Here is a 17,559-nt window from a genome sequence, read left to right as displayed (position 1 = left end):
AGTAGGAAGTTCTGGGAGAGGATAATAATACTAAGGAAACCACTGGGGCTAACCATTGGTTAACCATTTGTTGCTTGTGGATAGTGCAGCTGTCATCTCGGAATACGGTGGAAAATAGGCTATACAAAGAAATTTAGGGAACGTAACATAAACTTAAGCTGTGATTGAAATATTTTGAATTCTATTTGGGTTCACATTTGCCTTAAGATTTTCCTATATTAATTATCTAACTGTCCAAACTTTTAGGGCCTAATATGTACACAGGGAAAGCCCTGTAAAGGTTCATTCCCATCCATGCAGAGCGATGCTACGCGCAAACAAGAGTGCACTCGTGATGTGATGATGATGACAAAAATCCTGTTTTATACACTGGGAACAAAGGATCTGAAAGAAGTTGGCATTTACAGCACATGAAGACTCTAAGGAAAGATGCCATTGAGTTATGTTAAGCTCAACCCATAGTGTCAGGATGTCTAAGCCTCTTTTGGTTCCAGTTGAACTTCTGTTCTAGTGATCTGCCTCCTACAAGCTGCTGAACTTTATGTAGCTGTGATATCAAATTAAAGGAGTGCCTTTTCAACTTCCTGATGAGTTCCATTTGCACATGCATCCCCTACAAATATCAGTTAATGTAGCTGTACGAAAATTTGCAATAATTTCAATGCATCAAATTTAGGATTCCACAGTTGTTTTATGAAGTAAAGTAATGTCAAGAGGTGCATTGTTCCAGCAAACAGTGAATTTGGAAAGATGACTAAAGGCTAAGTTGCGCACTACACTGCTATAAAAAAAAACATTATACAAAGCTGGTATTTTTTTTAATAGAGCCAATCCAGCCAATTAGCATATGATAACTGTAACAATGCCAAAGGGATGTAACACAGGGTGCTTGGTAACGAGTAGTACGGCATGTCAAACTGTGACCTCGTGTTTCTACTCATAATGTAAAAAACAACTAAATCCTATATTTATAAATTGTATCAAAGTCACACATTTGGCTCCTCATCACTATTACTACTTACTAATTCAGAGAGTCTTTTGTGGTGGTTAAATTATGTTGTTCCTCCAATCCAAGCCCACTGCTAGTTTTGTGTATAGTGAGACCTGTGATTTCCCTCTTGGTGGCAAGGATGGCTTCGACCAGTCTGTGCTTGACATTACAAATGGCCCCGTCATCACCATTCTGTAGTGCTAATTAGCTGTTATTAATTGGGTGTGTGTAGGTGATGTGTGTGTGTTTGTGTGTGTTTGTGCATGTGTGTGTCGTGCTGCTGTGCCACTCCAACAGCGCTCCAGGCTGCTGGCACATCAATATTACTGCCAGTGAACTCTCATCTGCTGTAGAGGGCATAGGATGTTAAAAATGCAGCCCAAACCATCAGCCCACAAGATTTTTCTAAAGCGTGTGTGTGTGTGTCTGTGCATGCCTGTGTGTGTTTTTGGGTGGCGAGGGCGGCACAGGCACCACATGTTTCTAAACGGCCACAGAAGAACAACAGCCCAGAAAAGTGGGGCAGAAGTGGCTGTAAGGCAAGACTGCACAAGGAGTCCAACTGAAATGTCAGAGTGATGTTTTTTCTTTGCATGCTTGTTGTTGTGATTTTTATTTTAATTGTAAACACACAGCTGTGATTTTGCAGTGGTTGATTTAAGATAAATTGCATTTGCCTGGAAGCACTGAAGATAACAGAACAGGGATTTTAACATATACGACAGAGGAGAGAACAATACAAAAGTGATATATAATTCTGAGCTAATGGACACAAACAAACCTCCAAAATAGGAGCCATCTGTCAGTTTCATGCCTATGCTTCCCTTGGTCAGGACGCTGACCACCCCATGCTGGATGAAGTACATCTTCTTGCCGATGGTGCCCTCTCTGATGATATAGTCTCCAGGCTGAAAGACTTCAAATCTCAGTTTGGTCAGCATGGCTGTCACAAAGTTGGGGTCAGCATTTGCAAACAGCGGCATGGAGGCCACTAGTTTACGGCAGTTGAAGTTGACAATTTCCTATATGGTGACAGAAAACCACAAATTATTTGTCTTTGGGATTTAAGTGTTGATTTCTTCATGGATGTCGGGAATATCCATGATGGGTCGGGTTTATTATTTTCACACATTATAAACTGTCACTGGTTGGTTTGAATATTAAAAAAATGTAAAAAAAAAAAAAAAAAAAAAAAGTTAAAAAAAACGCAATTTTCAAAGCAACTACTGCATTTTTTTGCAACTTTTTTGAGTATTCTCCCAATATTTCTTTTCACTTTCTGTTACCTGAAGCATAGTTTGAATTGTCCTTGAAGCAGTAGGACATCATTGTTTACTGTAAACCCAATTTAAATGTGTCCCCTGACAGCAAGAAAAAGAACTTTTGGGTGCATGGAATAATAACATCGCTTTAAATCCTTTTGTTCCTTTTTTTAAAAATCTATTATTTTTCTGTGGAAACTGGTAAACATGTTCAGGTGTCTTCATTTACAATACATAATTAATAGTAAACTTGGAATGACACATTTTTAGCTCTTTTTTTGTTGTTAAGATGAAACAACCATGTCTGAGCATTATGATTAATTCATTCTTGTCCACTTACTTTTTGCAGCATCAAGATGTGTGTGTATTTGTGGCTGAATGAGCAAATTACAGTGGATGCCGGGGTGTTTTTATACCTCGCGCAGAGGCTCATTAAGCTCCTCCAGGATGCTCTCTTCATCAAACATCTTGCCCTGGTATCTGTGCTCATAGTAGTCATGGATTTTCTGTCTGAAGTCGGCCGGTAGTTTGTGGAACGACATGTACTGCTCCACTTGTTTGTACTAGAGGATGGAAAAAGGGGTGAAAAATGGAGGTAGGGAGAAACACAAGCATAAATCAATGAAAACAGGATTCAGCAACTCTTATTAATTGTGAGAGAAAGAGGTTTGGGAAGTTTGTCCAACTTTTGATAGTGACTAGTAACAGCAATTTCACAGCATCATTGTTTTGCTTTATGAGCTGAGAGACCTAACCACCTGATTCCTGCAGCTTTATCCTGTATTTACTAAAATACTGAAGATGTGAAAAACTCTTTGCTTTTCACTATTTTACTTATGCTGACTCTTAGTCATTAATCAGCTGCAGTTACTGTAGCATTCATGTGGGCAGTTACTGAGATGTAACCATGGGATGCATTTATACCTTGTATACTTCACTGGACGAAAACTGTGATGAAGCTTTTAAGGAAACATGACAGCACTATTTAAAGCCACATGAGTCTCTCTTTCTCTCTGTGTTTTACCTAGTGCTTTTTAAGGACAAATCGACTGAATTGTCCCCTCCAAAGGAAAAGCAAGTCCAATGTGGATTTTCATTAGAATATACAGTAAATATTAAACTACTCTTACAGGATCTGTAAACCCTGTTATGACAAAAATAAAGAAATAAAAAGACACAAGTAAATAATTCAATGGAACAAGTGTACTTGACTTGCTATTCTGAGAATGGAAACTGTGTGTTATTTATGTCAGAATAGATAAATATGTAACTACGTGGCTATAAGAAAAGAGCTGAAAATGAAGGTTGGATGTGACATATCCCGTTTGTTAATACGAGAGTCAAATTGAACTCAAGTTATTCACACCATCACAATTCACCACTGTTACAGTCCCTACAACAAATGCAGCCTGAAAGTCCACTTCTCTCAATTCATTAGGATGCTCCCATAAGGAATTTCATGTTGGACTCCCTGTGAAAATAGCAGCCACTGGATATACTGTATAGTTTTTCTTGTAGTATGGAATTGCATGGCCATGAGTCAACTGGGGAATAATTGCTCCTATTATTCCCTATTGAATATCCAAAAATGGCTTTTCAATTTGCTTTATCTATTCGGGGAAGAAGGGGGATTCTACAGTATGTAGTTTTACGCATCACCACCTTCCTGTAGACAACAGCCTGAGGGTAAAAGTGGCCACATGACCCCTGTTATAGAAAGATAGGCCAAGAAGATAACACCAAAACTGGTCACATTAGAATTATATGTCAATAACACACCAAGGAGAAAAGGCAAACACTGGCACACATTAATAAATCCTTAAAAAGATCAGCAAGAGCAGCAATCATACCATACATCCTTGCTATGGACCCACAAACAGAATTTTTTTTTTACCTATACTGTGCAACAACACATCCATGTCACCCTGTTATTGGAGTTGCTTTGTTACATAAAGGTTCCTCTCTGTTCCAAATGTGTGTGTTAAATAGTGTGAGTCAATTCTCTGGAGAATACATTGTCAATTGGAGCAGTAGATTTCAAGCCAAGGGTCAAGGGAAAGTCCAAACTTGAAAAGTACAAGTAGTAGCTCAAGTCTTCCACATACAGTTGGAGTATTACTCATTTTGAAAGATCCCTGGGCAATAAATACTTTAAATGTTTGTGAGGCCAGTTACCGGCAGTGTAAATGAAACTGATTTTGTTGTTTACAGCCAAACTACTGTTTCCTGGTGTCTAACTGGCAGGAGTTCCTTCTACCTTTAAAATCACTCCAACTTCCAACCCACATGGTAGGAAGAACTGAATCTGACAAAATGAGATCATTTACCAAATGTAATACACACGGCAAATAAATAGTTTCGAGATTAGCCAGGTTAAATAAAAATTGAACCACAAAACTACAACAACACCAGCCTTTGAAACACACTCAGTTAACTTGAATAAGTATATGAACATAGGACTTGCTGGTGATTTACTTTAGGGCACAAAAGCTCACTTGGGTAAGACTGGGCAATAGTAATGGATTCCCCTGTCCCCTATATGTCATCTTGTGTTGTGTAATGGATATATTTTGTCACACAGTATATTACCTTTTCTGGAAAACCAATAAGGAAAATAACATTTGTGTCACGCCTACTGTCTGAAGTGATGAATTTGTGGCATTATCTGGACAAGCTGACTGTTGGGAATGCAAGCACGAATTATTTAGTTATTCATGTAGTTTGATGTGTTTTGTCTGTGACTATTTCATTTGGTTTATTTTTCTGCTCATTTTGGGAGCACACTTTTATGTTTTATGCTGACCTGAGAGAAGATACTGTAAGAAATGTAAAGGTTTCTCTCATAAAAAGAACATAGGAAGGATTGTTTCTGATGAATTCAGAAGATCAAATTGTGTTTAATTGTGATACAACATTATATAAAATCTGTCCTGGTTATTGAATAGCAACATTCCCAGACTATCATCAAAGACTTAATCACAAAACATTTGATGGCCTGACATAGTCTCAAAGTATATAACTTCATATTGACCAGCTCGCAGTCACTAGATCTCAAACCCAGTATTCTCCATGGTCATCAAAACCCATTTGAGAGGATATATTTTGCAAGAATGGTGTTTGCATCTCTAGTAAAGATCTAGAATTTTTACAAATTGAAGCTGTTCTAATAGCTAGCGGAAGTCCAAAACCTGCTAGAGCACTTTTTATTAGATTTTCATTTCTTTTATCTCATCAAGACTAAATGGCCAGTGGAAAATATTTTTAATGATTGGGGATCGTCTAAAGTGATGATACCTTCCTGCCTTCAAGTCATTGTCTTGACCGATTATGAATTATTACAACACATCATATAGGCCCTGCTGGAGGCCCAGCAGGAGCACTGACAATGACCCTGCTTGATGACACATGTATGGGATGCTCGCTGTCCAAGAAATTACATGTTGTCACATTGTAAGTGTTAAAAGAAAATGAACGGTTGACCCTGGTAACTTGGGTGACACAACAAACCATTCAATCCTCGATAGAGAACATAGTGGGTACCAGTGTAGGGTGTTTACAAAAGGAAAAAAGTATTTGTCACACTTATGGTTTTCTTGAGATCATGTATAATCTACTAAGCCTGGTACAGATCCACTCCATCCCATACAATCTTACTCCCTGTTTTTTTTTTTTTTTTTGTATTTTTTTTGTCCTTCCTGCTTATCTCATGAGTTCAGGTTCGCCACAGCAGATCATTGTCCACATGATAATTTGACACAGTTTTTACGCCGGATGCCTTTCCTGACACAACCCTCCCCAATTTCTGCTGGGCTTGGACCGGCACTGCACAGCTGTGGTTGGGAATGAGCTTTTAGGGGTTCAGTGTCAATACAATCTTACTCCCTGTATTGATTGATTAAAAAAACCTTTTTATCTTTCTCTGCTTGGTTTTTAATTTCCCTAGTTGCTGGTTTTAATGGCAATATCAGCTCCATAACCACATACAATACATCTCTAAAACCAATTTACTTTCACTAACCAATTTTAATCTCAGTCTCATTCAGTCTTAATAAAGCTCCAAAAGTCGTGGTTAATTTTGCATTGAAAGCCACTAAAACACTAAATGAAACAAACTTACACGATGTCTACGTTAGCTATCCGTTATCCTTCCTTTGTTGTTAAATTATAATCATATATTCATTTAGTACATAAGAAGGGACTTTGCTCCAAGCAAACCAAGTAAGAGGACTAAAGTACAAATTTGTCCCTATTTGCTGTGTGCCAGTAACAATAAAGATGCAGCCCACTTTTAGAGTATTCGGCTCAGTCAATCAAGCATGAGGATAAACTTGGAGGCTGCTATTAAGTGTTTCCTGCCTCAGGATTCAGCGTGCGACAGTCCCAATTAAACTTCAGTGACACATCTCACTCGCTCTCTCTCGTGTCCGCACTTGATTGAGCTGATTTTTATTGACTTTCTAGTCTCAACTAAAGCAAATATATCCAGAACTGGAACAGCTAAGATCCTCCTAAACTGCACAGATACTGCAGCAGTGACCACCTTATAGCATAAAATTAAACTCTGTGGCTGCGGAAGCACATAACGCAGGACTTAAACTAACAAATACATTTACAAAATCAAATCTTTTCCTCTCAGCCTGTGGACTCAGTTCTAGAGGGACTGAAGCATCACAGATGTTTTTTTATGGGACATGAAGCCTCTCAGTGGTGAATAGAGAGCTTGATGCATGGCTGTGTCTGTAAGCTGCCACCAAGGGAAGGGAGAAATCGAATTGGCCCTCGTATTAATGGGCCATGTCACTGAGCGTCAGGGCTCAGGATGTGACAAGACTGTGTGTGTGTGCGTGCGTGTGTGTGTCTTGTATAAAACCAGAGCCATATTCTTTAGATCACCACCTGAAGAGCACAGGCGGTTGACCAGTTTTTACTTGGATTTGTTTTTTAAACAAAACCTATTTGACCAATATGAGCAAGCACGTTACTGGGTGAACAATCTACATTTTAGACTAGAAAAAATTGATTATTTGGACCTTTATGTTACAAGAAATCATCCCAGTTAAAAAAAATTAAGTTGAAGTTAAGCATGGAACTAAATTTTTGACCCTGGAAACATGTTATTAAATCAAGTTCAACTTATGGGCTATTTCTGGAGCCTGGTATGAGCTGTTTTTCTTCTGTGGTTCAAAGCTCCTGCTTTTTGTTTTTTGTCAAATACCAGATGATGTATTTAATCAAATCTATCAGAGCACAGGTAGTCCAGGTCAGGCATCAGTGATTATTCAGGTTATAAAGTGAGCAGTTACTTAAGTCAGTGTTTGATGTGTCAAGGACCAGTGAATCAGTGCTCATCACTGAGGGTCCCAGGGGTCACATCTCACTCAATTCTCAATCACAACTCAAATCAATTTGGACAAACTGCTCTATTGCTCTTAAGGGGGGAGAAAGTGACTGGGGGAGGAGAAGCATGCGTGCAGTTACATAATGGCTAAAGCCCTCTCCCCGAGCGCTGTCCGCGGGCAGATGGTGTATTGCCCAACAGTCAAGGGCAAATGGACAGATGAAGCATAGGAAGACTGGAGGGATGGAGATGGGAAGTTTGCTCTGGAGAAACACAGGCTGAGGGCACCTGCCACTTCAGCATTAAGGATGAGATGATAAAGGAACACTGCTACTGTCTCCTCAGTTTTACTATAGGACTGTTTGTGGGCACTGTGTGGACTGTAGGTTAACTAGCTAAAAAAAAATGCATATGTAGAAATATTGTAAAGGATATAAGTTAAAATGCGAGGCAAAAAGGAAACAAAAGAATACAGTTGACAATTTTGAAATAGGTAGTTATAAACAAACAAAACCCCAAAGTAGTTAAATTCAAGAAATATTTGCAAAGAGTACTGTTTATGAGGGGCCCTGGTGGCTCAGTGGTAGAGAATTGGGTTGGGATGCAGAAGGCCGCAAGCTTGAATCCCACCCCACCAAGTGTGGCCCCACCCATCCACCAAGGGTAACCGTGGTCCTGGTCCCGAGCCTGGATAAAATGGGAGGGTTGTGGCAGGAAGGGCGAACTGTGAAGGGACAAGCTGAACGCCGTTGATATGTATGAATGAATGAATGAAAGAAATGTGTAACCTGGGACCCAAAGTGTTAGGAAGGGAAAAACTAGCACATGTATCAAAAAATATGACAACAATCCCCTTTAGAGTGGCTTAAAAGTGTTTAAATGAAGACTTGGAACATCACCAAAAAAAGACAACCACTGCCCTGCAGTGTTCCCACTCTTATCTTACCCTCATGCTGTGATTCTGTGTTTATATTCCTGTCCCTAGACCTGCTAATACACCACTAACCAAACAACATGTGTCAATTGTGATAAAGCAGACAAATGGCAGCATCCTTTGTCTAACTCTTGAACAGTAAACAGCTATAATTCATGTCTTGCTTTGCTCTCTGGGGTCTCTGCATGCTGTCCCTGGAGAAGATGCTTAGCACCGGAGATATTATGACATTTCTGTCCCAACACTATGCACCATGCTAAGTGCTTACCCTGTGTTATGTCAATACAAGTTCATGCTGTCACTAGAATTTAGGCTATCCTATACAAAGAGTCTGTTTTGTCAGGGAGGCGAGTTTCAAACCATAGCTGTGTTTCCAGTCTGTTATTTGCTTGCAGGAGCTATTGTGAACTGCAGTTCAGCACGGTTCAGTTCATTGTTAACGGTGAACAAACAGTCACAGGGTACCAGACAGTGACCGGACATTGGACGAGCTGATTTCACTCTTGTCCTTTATGGAAGAAGAGAAGAAAGACACCGAGGGAAGTGAACTGATTGTTGCAGACATCACATCATTGATAAAGTACAGTAACATGATGCTGACGCAAAGCAGAGACGCCAGCAGGCAGCTCATTTAGCCTCTGTCTCAATTTTTCTCTTTAGTGTCTGTTATATATACCCCCCCCCCCCCCCCCCCATGGACCCTGATGTTGCTTTATGCCAAAATCAAATAAAATCTGCTAATAAGTATTTACCTGCTGCCTAAAACACAAACACCAATGGTACGGATAACATATCCATTTTTTGCAGAGATAATGAGGACAACAAAAAATGAGAAGCACTGACAATAACAGTTTATCAAAGTTCATTACAGCTGTGCAAAAAAATAAATAAAATATTAAAAGATAAATTCAAGAATAAAACATAACAAAGATATAAAAATAGAAAACATGATCAAAAGAAAAGTTACTGCAAGATGAAATTAGATTTTAAAAATGCACAGGGAAATGGCACAAGGTCAATAGTTGGCAAGATCAAAAGGCAATTATATAGAAAAGCAAGACAGTGAGAGTGTATTTTAAAAAATGGATGGTACTGAATTAGTGTGCATGAGTTGCTTAGGCAGGGCAGTGCACAGATCTGAGGCTGCCGACTGAAAAGCACAATCGCTGTCTGGAGTCCAGTCAGTACTTGGTAAACATCACTCAGTGCTGCCTGCTGATTACGTTTTTTCTTTATAACACTGCTCACTTTCTTCTGGTAAAAAGTTTTAATTGACGGGTTAAAACTAAATTGGTGTATTATACAGAATAAAAGCTGCATTTTTATAAGGACTGTGATCATGGACGGTGTACCCCAGATCCATTCATAATGTATCATCCCCTGCTGCATTTATCATGACCGTAAGTCTGACACATTCATACTGTAGCTTCATTAAAGCTTGAAGACATCCACAACCCATCCCACAGGAGACTTGGTGTTCTATAAACTCAACATTATCATGAATACACACTGATATTATGACCTAGAATATAAAGAGGGAGCACAACCAACTAATAAGGGCCAGAAACTAAACAGAATAAAGTTGCATGTTAATAATGAAAAAACCTGCTCATGATTTGTTTTCCAAAGTTAACCAGAGACTTCAACTAAACAAAGCTTGACCACTCAATCTGATGTGTATGCTCTGTGTCCAGATGCATGTGTACAAGTGACCGATAAGATAAGACATTCCCACATCACTGAGGATCTAAGGCAGCTAACAAGACACTGAGCACCAGTGGCACCGTGGCCTTAAAAGGCAGGAGGGTGCTCCCCTTCCTGGCCTGCAGACCCCCGAATCTTTGATCTGCTGTTGTATGGAGATGACAGACGGGCTGAGAACAAGCGAGCCGCAGCCATGAATATCGAACTAATAAAACAGATGCTGTTCCTATCAAAGAATGTTGGAATCAAATGAGAAACCCTCTCTGTTCATATCAAATGTGATAACCTTAATCGCCACACTGTAAACTAAATCTCATCATGGCTGCTTGCTATGCTGTAAACAGTGTGCCCACCTGGGTACTGGTCAAGTGTTCTATAGCTAACCCCCTGCTTTATATCACCAGTGATCTAAAGATAAATTGCAGCATAAGTATTAACACAGACTTTTTTACTGTACTGTGTGAGAAACTGATTTTCTTCCCCTTTGGTAATTTTGTTGAACTGATCTTTAATCTGGTGTTGGTCTGCTAACTTTGTCTCAAAATTTTCTTTTAGGTGGTAAACATCCAGTGAAATAAGGTATTACAACAACAATGACCCACATCCTTACCTTTTCCTGGTACTGACGTCTAGAGGAGTCAAGAGACTGGATGAGTGCAGTTGCGTGGCCGATGAACATGGCATAGCAGGTAGCTCCCACAATCATACTGAGCATAGTCAGCCAGATGTCCGACATGCTCTCTGGGGCTTGTCTTCCATATCCAATGCACAACATGTGGCTCATGGCCTTAAAGAGGGCGAAGGAGTAGAGTTCGCTCCACGAGTCATTCTATAAGAAGAAAGATAGGAGGGCAAAGCATCAGAACTGGAGAAAACAAATACAAAATGTAACAAAGAATGGGCATAAAATTAAAAAAGGGCGTAGAGAAAGGAGAAGGACTTCGGTGAATATCTCCCTACATTTATATTTATACTTTCATGCTATACTGAATTTGACCTGATGACCTGAGCCTGTCATCTCTCTGTAAAGTAGCTGCTCCCGCACACTGTGGTGAAATACTATAAAGAAATGCGACATGAAAAATGATAGAAGAGCGGGAACTAAATAATGTGAGCACCAAAGAGAAGACATTCCCAGTAAAGTGTGTGGCTATGTTTCTGGTGATTGTTTCAGGTTGGGTGGAGAGCATAATATCATTATCACCAAGCAGCCACACCTTGTCTTGGCGGAGCAGAGGGAGAATCAAAAAAGTCAAGTGTTAATGAGACGCCTGTACATCTGCCTGCTCTAGTCTGCCTTTGATTGGTGCTCACACACAGTCAATCCTGATTCTTCCATAGTAGATTCATTAGGAAGTCCTCCACAGGCACTCCTGAACCTCACATCCTCCCTTCAACCAGCTGTGATTTACACACTGTCCAGAGTGTATCACCGCGTGTGATTTCTAAAACTACTTCTGTGACAAGTAGTGTCCTCAGTCACTGATTGACTGGTTGAATTATTTTGTGATTTGTATTTTTCTTGGCGCATTTGCATTTCATTTGGGATTCAAATTAGGTTGTTTCTTTCGTAGGTGAAAGAGGACACACTTGCATGGGGCTTGTGCTGCTTATAAAGAGCATTTGAAGAACAGCAGCGAGAGAAGATGAAATTTTAAAGGACCCCTACCCTCGAGCACCAGGATAACCAGAATATCAGGCCCGATGTCAGCCCCTGAGCTTGGCTCCGACCTCCAGCATGGCTAAAAGTTTCTGTTTTCAGCTGTCAACTGGCTCACTAGTTTGAATTTGCTTGATGAGATAAACTAAATCTTGGCAGAGAAACCCACTACAGTTTTAAGCCTTTAGAATTATGAGTATAATCATATCTTTAACTATTTATATACTACGTAGCCTTGTAACTGCAGTCAGCCATCAGCATGCTATAGCTACATTACTAGGGGATAAAGAGCAAGAGTATAAGGCCATAACCCAGAGCATCTATCAGAGCATCTCTATTTCTGGTCACTTCTTCTACAAGCTCACAACACATACCACACACAGAACAATACAGTGTCATACAGTCTTTCAGTGGACAGACAAGACACCCCAGAATACTCTAAGGGCACTGTACAAAGAAAGACAGAAGAAACTGATAATCATTAAAAATTAGTAGCCTACTAATTTGGAGTTGATAAGGTCATGAAGGCCAAACCCTCCATATAATTAACAAATAGCCTTTAGCTTGTCTACTGGTGATAAAATAGGCTCTTACTTCCATCGCATCCTACTGTGAAATCTATTAGACATTAGCCATTGGATTTTTTTTCATACCTCAACAACAGTTACAGGATGTTGCATTATACCTCACCTGTAAATCAAAGACGCATTACTCTTATTCTGCCTGTGTAACTATGTGGGTCTAGGAGAAAAAGCCGACAGGTATAAAGAAGCTTGTCCCCCACGTATTCCTAGCAACGTCTTTTGTTGACCTGTGTTGCAAGTGAGTCGCTTGTTTCCATGCATTTGCACTCAGTTGGCAGTTTTATTGGTGTAGCTCTCTTGCGAAACACACAAAGGCATTTCTGCTATACTGATATAAATGTTGTGTACAAAACAATAGAAGCCCCTGGCAGTAGACTTTAACATAATACAAAAAACAGCACCACACACTATATCTTCCAGTATTTATAACAGGACACAGTTTTAACAACAACTGAACATAAGCACCTTCATTAATGTAGAATTGTTTCCAGAACTGTTGTGTTAGTCTGCATTTGTATGTGCACCCAGTAACCTGTCACATAAATGCATTGAACACAACCATAAACCTGGACTAGGCAGAAATAATGCTGCAGACTTGGGGAGTTAAATATATGTATGCATTGGTTTTTATACAATGTGGACATAAAACATATGGAAGGCTTCTAATACCAAACACAAATCACAATTACTCCAACTCCATTACATTGTTCATGAGGAGATTAGCTTGGATTTGGTCTAATCATGATGCTGCAGTCTGTAAAACTTAGAGGTAGATTTGATTACAGCAGAAGTGTGACTTGAATTTATCTATTATTTTTCAAACTTTTTTGGATAACGAGATTACTTACATTATGATGTAGCTTGAAAAACATTTCATACAGGCTTTACCTATCTTTTTACCTGGCACATCGTGTTATCCGAGCACACCTGGGAATTCTAGTTGTCCAAAATCTTTTCAGCAGCCTCTGTCTGTACATTTAAAGATGGCCATAATAAATTAGTGGCTATATCTTTCCTGACAGACTTTCCTGTAGTGAACACTTTCTGACAGAAAGAGCAGAATCTAAATAGTCTTGGCAAAATGTAAATTTCTAAAGCAAGACATATTTTTTTTGATGCTCTGATAAAAAATATGCTGAGCATACAATAAAGCCGGACGAAAATGGACAAAGTGTACAACTGTCTTTGAATATGGAAAATAACAACCTTCTTAGGAACATAATAACAGAGTCAACAGAGAGAGATGGGTGGGGAGTGGGAAAAAATGAAATTAGCACTTTCATTTCATTTGCTCTCGGTCTTTACTGAGCAGAGTAGATGATAACTAATTGTACATAATACATATAGGCAGGAACACAAAGGGAGAATCTATGATACATGATTGTGCAATTACTGCAGAGTGAGTGTACGTGCACGGTGGCACACCCGCCTAATTTCACATGCTGTTTGACTCTCTGCTTATATTTGACTGTGTGTATTTGTGTGTAGACTCATGCCAGTCAAGCTGCTCAGCATCTCTTCGACAGCGTGCAGTCTCTCTCTGACACTCTAGAACTGACATGGAATGTTTGGTTTGCTTGAAAGAACTGACATTTAAATGACACTGACATTTAGAATTTTAATATGTAAACTGTCATAAAAGAGCTTGTTAGCAATGTTAAGATTCATTATTTAGAGACACTGGGTTCATGTTTGTACTCATAATTTAAAATAAATACAAAAAGTAGCTAGATGGTTTGGTGTCTGTTGGAACTTTTTAGTGTTAATGTTTTAATGTTAACTTCAGGTAACAGCATATCACAAATATGAATCCATTACTGAACTGGAAAATTTTATCTCTAACCTCTCTCTCTAATGTAAACTATTAGTTAAACTTAGATCTGCTAGCAAACTCTTTTTCAACTGCTTTCTCTGAATATAAATGGGAGCCTATTAAAAGTCGTGATTTGCAGCAACAAATTTGCTAAGTTGGCAACATTGTAGTACCACATGGGGAATGTTACATCTACAGTAAGGTGTTACTTAACATAGATGCCTTGTACTAATTTGAGTCCTTTTTAAGTTTGGTCATTTTATGTGAAATGGTTGCTTGTAAAGTTTAGGAATTTGTATGAAGAATTTGACCAGATGGATCATAGATTGCTACTCAGTGAGCCATTGTTATTATGTAAAGATTGTTAGCTCTAATTTAGCCCCCATTCATTCACTCTGCCAAAATAGTCTTTATTATAAATTAAAACTGGCTACACTTTGAACATGACTTTTGGTCAAAGTCAAATACTGGCATCACTGCAATGCAAAACACCACAGCTGTCATCTTTTTGCCCTCAGCACAACTGAAAATTCAGCCATTCGAGTAGAAGTTTTAAGGATGGGATGTCCTGCGGGGTAAAAACTACAGGAACACTACTGCGACTAGGAGCTCTTTAAATTTTACAAGGAAACACTCATTTTCAGAGAAGGAACAGATTCAGTCTGGGTTACACCTTCATGGGCTCTGCCCTTTGGAGGATCCAGCCTCTGAACTGAGACAAAGTTCAACAGCTTTCAGACTGTCCCTTCGGGGGTCGCCACAGCAATTTGGCATGAGTTTTCACCCCAGCTGTGCTTCCTGCCACAATCCTCCCATTTTGTCTGGGCTCAGGACCACTGCCCTTGGATGGGCGGGGCCATGCCTGGTGCGGTGGGATTTGAACCTGCAGCCTTCTGCATCCCAACCCAATGGTCTACCACTGAGCCACCAGGCCCCCCTTAAGCATCTGAACTGAGACACAGCTGTAGATTTCAGACTGATGTTGGTGTGCAACGATGTGCATCCAGAAAATGTCCCACTGATGATGCAAGCTGCGGCCATATGGCTAAAGCCCAACACATCTGTTTTTCTACGATCATGACAAGTTTGAGGCAGGCCTTTGTTGTGGAAATGCTAATGATAAAGAAGAAAACATCTTTGTGGTTTTTAAAATGGACCATTTTGAGGTGTCGCATCACCTGCATCTCCTCAAGCCAGCTGCTTTTTCAGCCATGCTTAGTACCCCGACTTATTGGATGGCAATGTTGGTCTGTTGTTCCAACAATGAAATAACCAAACAGTTACTTTAAAAAAATTTAATCTCCTCTTCAAGTTACATTTTTTACTTTTGTGATCCCAAGACTTAATTAAATTAATTAAATCACTGCCTGCACACTGACACGGCAGCAAAAATTCAGATGCCAAAAAATGTCCTATTAAATGTCTAATTATTTGTTTACCAATACTAAACCAGTAGTTGTGACCTGTGAACCAGTCATAGAATATAAGGACGATGTTTAAAGAAAACTGCTTTCATAGCTATCTCTGCAAAGCTTATATGACAAAAAAACTTTTCTTCTTAAAATGGGGTTGGTTTCACAGGGGCAACTTGTCCCAAAAAGACAGTAGGTCAAACCAGGCTGTGAAGCTATTTTCTTAGTACCGTCTTCATGGGTTGACCCACCAAAGCAAAAATAAGCTCAGTTAGGAGCAGAAATACATGTTTCATATTCTCTCAACATTGTAAAAGTCTCATAGACCTATTAGTGTGTATCCTCCTTAGTGTAGTTTCAATTACAAAAGACAGAAAATCACATGAACCTCTCTTGTGAGTTACATATCTCTGAAATAAATAAACCATGTGAGTCAGAACAAAACATTTGTTCCATGTGCTCATAAAAAAGACTCAAATATCCTGAGTCAGACTGAATAAAGCAGCCACATAGCACCCACTTGTACTCCCCTTGTTCCAAATTATACACAGCACTGTGCTACATATTTTGTTTTTTCTTCTCTGAAATATGTTTTTGAGACATTGATGTAATCCATCCATTATCTTAACTGCTTATCTTGTTCAGTGTCACTGTGAAGCTGAAGCCTATCCCAGCTGTCATTGGACGAATGGCAGGGTACACACTAGATAGGTTGCCAGTGTATCTCAGGGCCAACACAGTGAGACATACAGTACACAGACAAACAACTATTCATGCTCAAGTTTACACCAACGGCCAATTTTAGAGTCACCCTTTACCTAACATGTATGTCTTTGGACAGTGGTGGTAGGAAACTGGAGTACGCGGAGGAAACCAAAACAAGCCAGACAACATGCAAACTCTACACAGAAAGGCCACAGCTAGCAGGTAGATTTGAAGTGGGGACCTTCTCACTGTAAGGCAGCAGTGCTAAGCACTCCACCACTCTGCTGATGTATGTAACATTACATTTTTACTACATGCATCAAATTAGTACTGAGATGAGCTGTTGTATCATGAGATACAGTTGTAACTTTGCACATCCAAATAAAATGACTGTCCATTATTCTTATGGGCACTGACGTGTGTGCACACATGCATTGATAAAAAAGCTACACACATTGGTTAACTAATGCAGATACAAAAATTCTTCATTTACAGTAAAATGACTTTCAGCGGCATAATTATTAAAAACAGAAAGAGAGTTTAGACTGAAGCACAGAGAATTTGAGAGGAAAAAGAGGTGCTTTATTAAAAGACTTTTGATCAAACAGTCACACATGCTCAGGTAGATAAAATCAAAAAACCCATTAGCCACATAACAGATGCTCCCTTAAATAACAGTTCATGACGATAGGAGGCAATCATAGTTTTAAGGGTTCAGTTTCTAGTTTTTGTCATGTTCATTTGTTGGGGGTAGGCTTGAACTGGATTCTCTGGTCCAACAAGAGGAAACTGGGAAATCCCCCCATCTGTTTCTTTCCTTTGGGGGCATAGCTCCACCCAGCAAGTCTAAAAGTCAGCAAAGACTAAATGCTGGACAAACTCCTAGGAAATGGGCTCATCAAGTCCACTCCCTACATCTCCCAGGGTTTAGTCACCTCAGTCTGGTGCAGTTTTCCTGCAACCTCGTGGCTCTCACGATTGTACTGCTGACATATATGACATGCCAAAGCTTGTAGCATCTTGTAGGTTTTAGCACTGCCCACATGATTAGCTAAGGGGTCTTAATGGAATATCTGCAGCAAGTGTGATCAGACACTCTTGGAGACAAAGTTCTCGGGCTGAGAACTTAGTAAACTTTTTTTTTTCAGGCGACTGC

At 39.5% G+C, this 17,559-nt stretch overlaps 1 protein-coding gene across 1 annotated transcript in view; it reads right to left on the bottom strand.

The window, feature by feature from the left end:
• hcn2b (hyperpolarization activated cyclic nucleotide-gated potassium channel 2b) overlaps nucleotides 1–17,559 on the bottom strand; it is a 46,317-nt gene that overhangs the window by 13,750 nt on the left and 15,008 nt on the right. Inside the window, exons 4-6 of the mRNA XM_067514624.1 lie at nucleotides 10,840–11,058; nucleotides 2,670–2,816; nucleotides 1,773–2,013 (exon numbers count right to left, since the gene is read on the bottom strand). Coding sequence (XP_067370725.1) covers nucleotides 1,773–2,013; nucleotides 2,670–2,816; nucleotides 10,840–11,058 — 607 coding nt within the window. The remainder of the gene's footprint in view (nucleotides 1–1,772; nucleotides 2,014–2,669; nucleotides 2,817–10,839; nucleotides 11,059–17,559) is intronic.

Source organism: Channa argus, chromosome 8 (assembly GCF_033026475.1).
Source record: "Channa argus isolate prfri chromosome 8, Channa argus male v1.0, whole genome shotgun sequence".
Classification (NCBI taxonomy): Eukaryota; Metazoa; Chordata; class Actinopteri; order Anabantiformes; family Channidae; genus Channa; species Channa argus.
The sequence above is the reverse complement of the archived record's forward strand: the minus strand, read 5'-3'. Positions and strand labels throughout refer to the sequence as shown.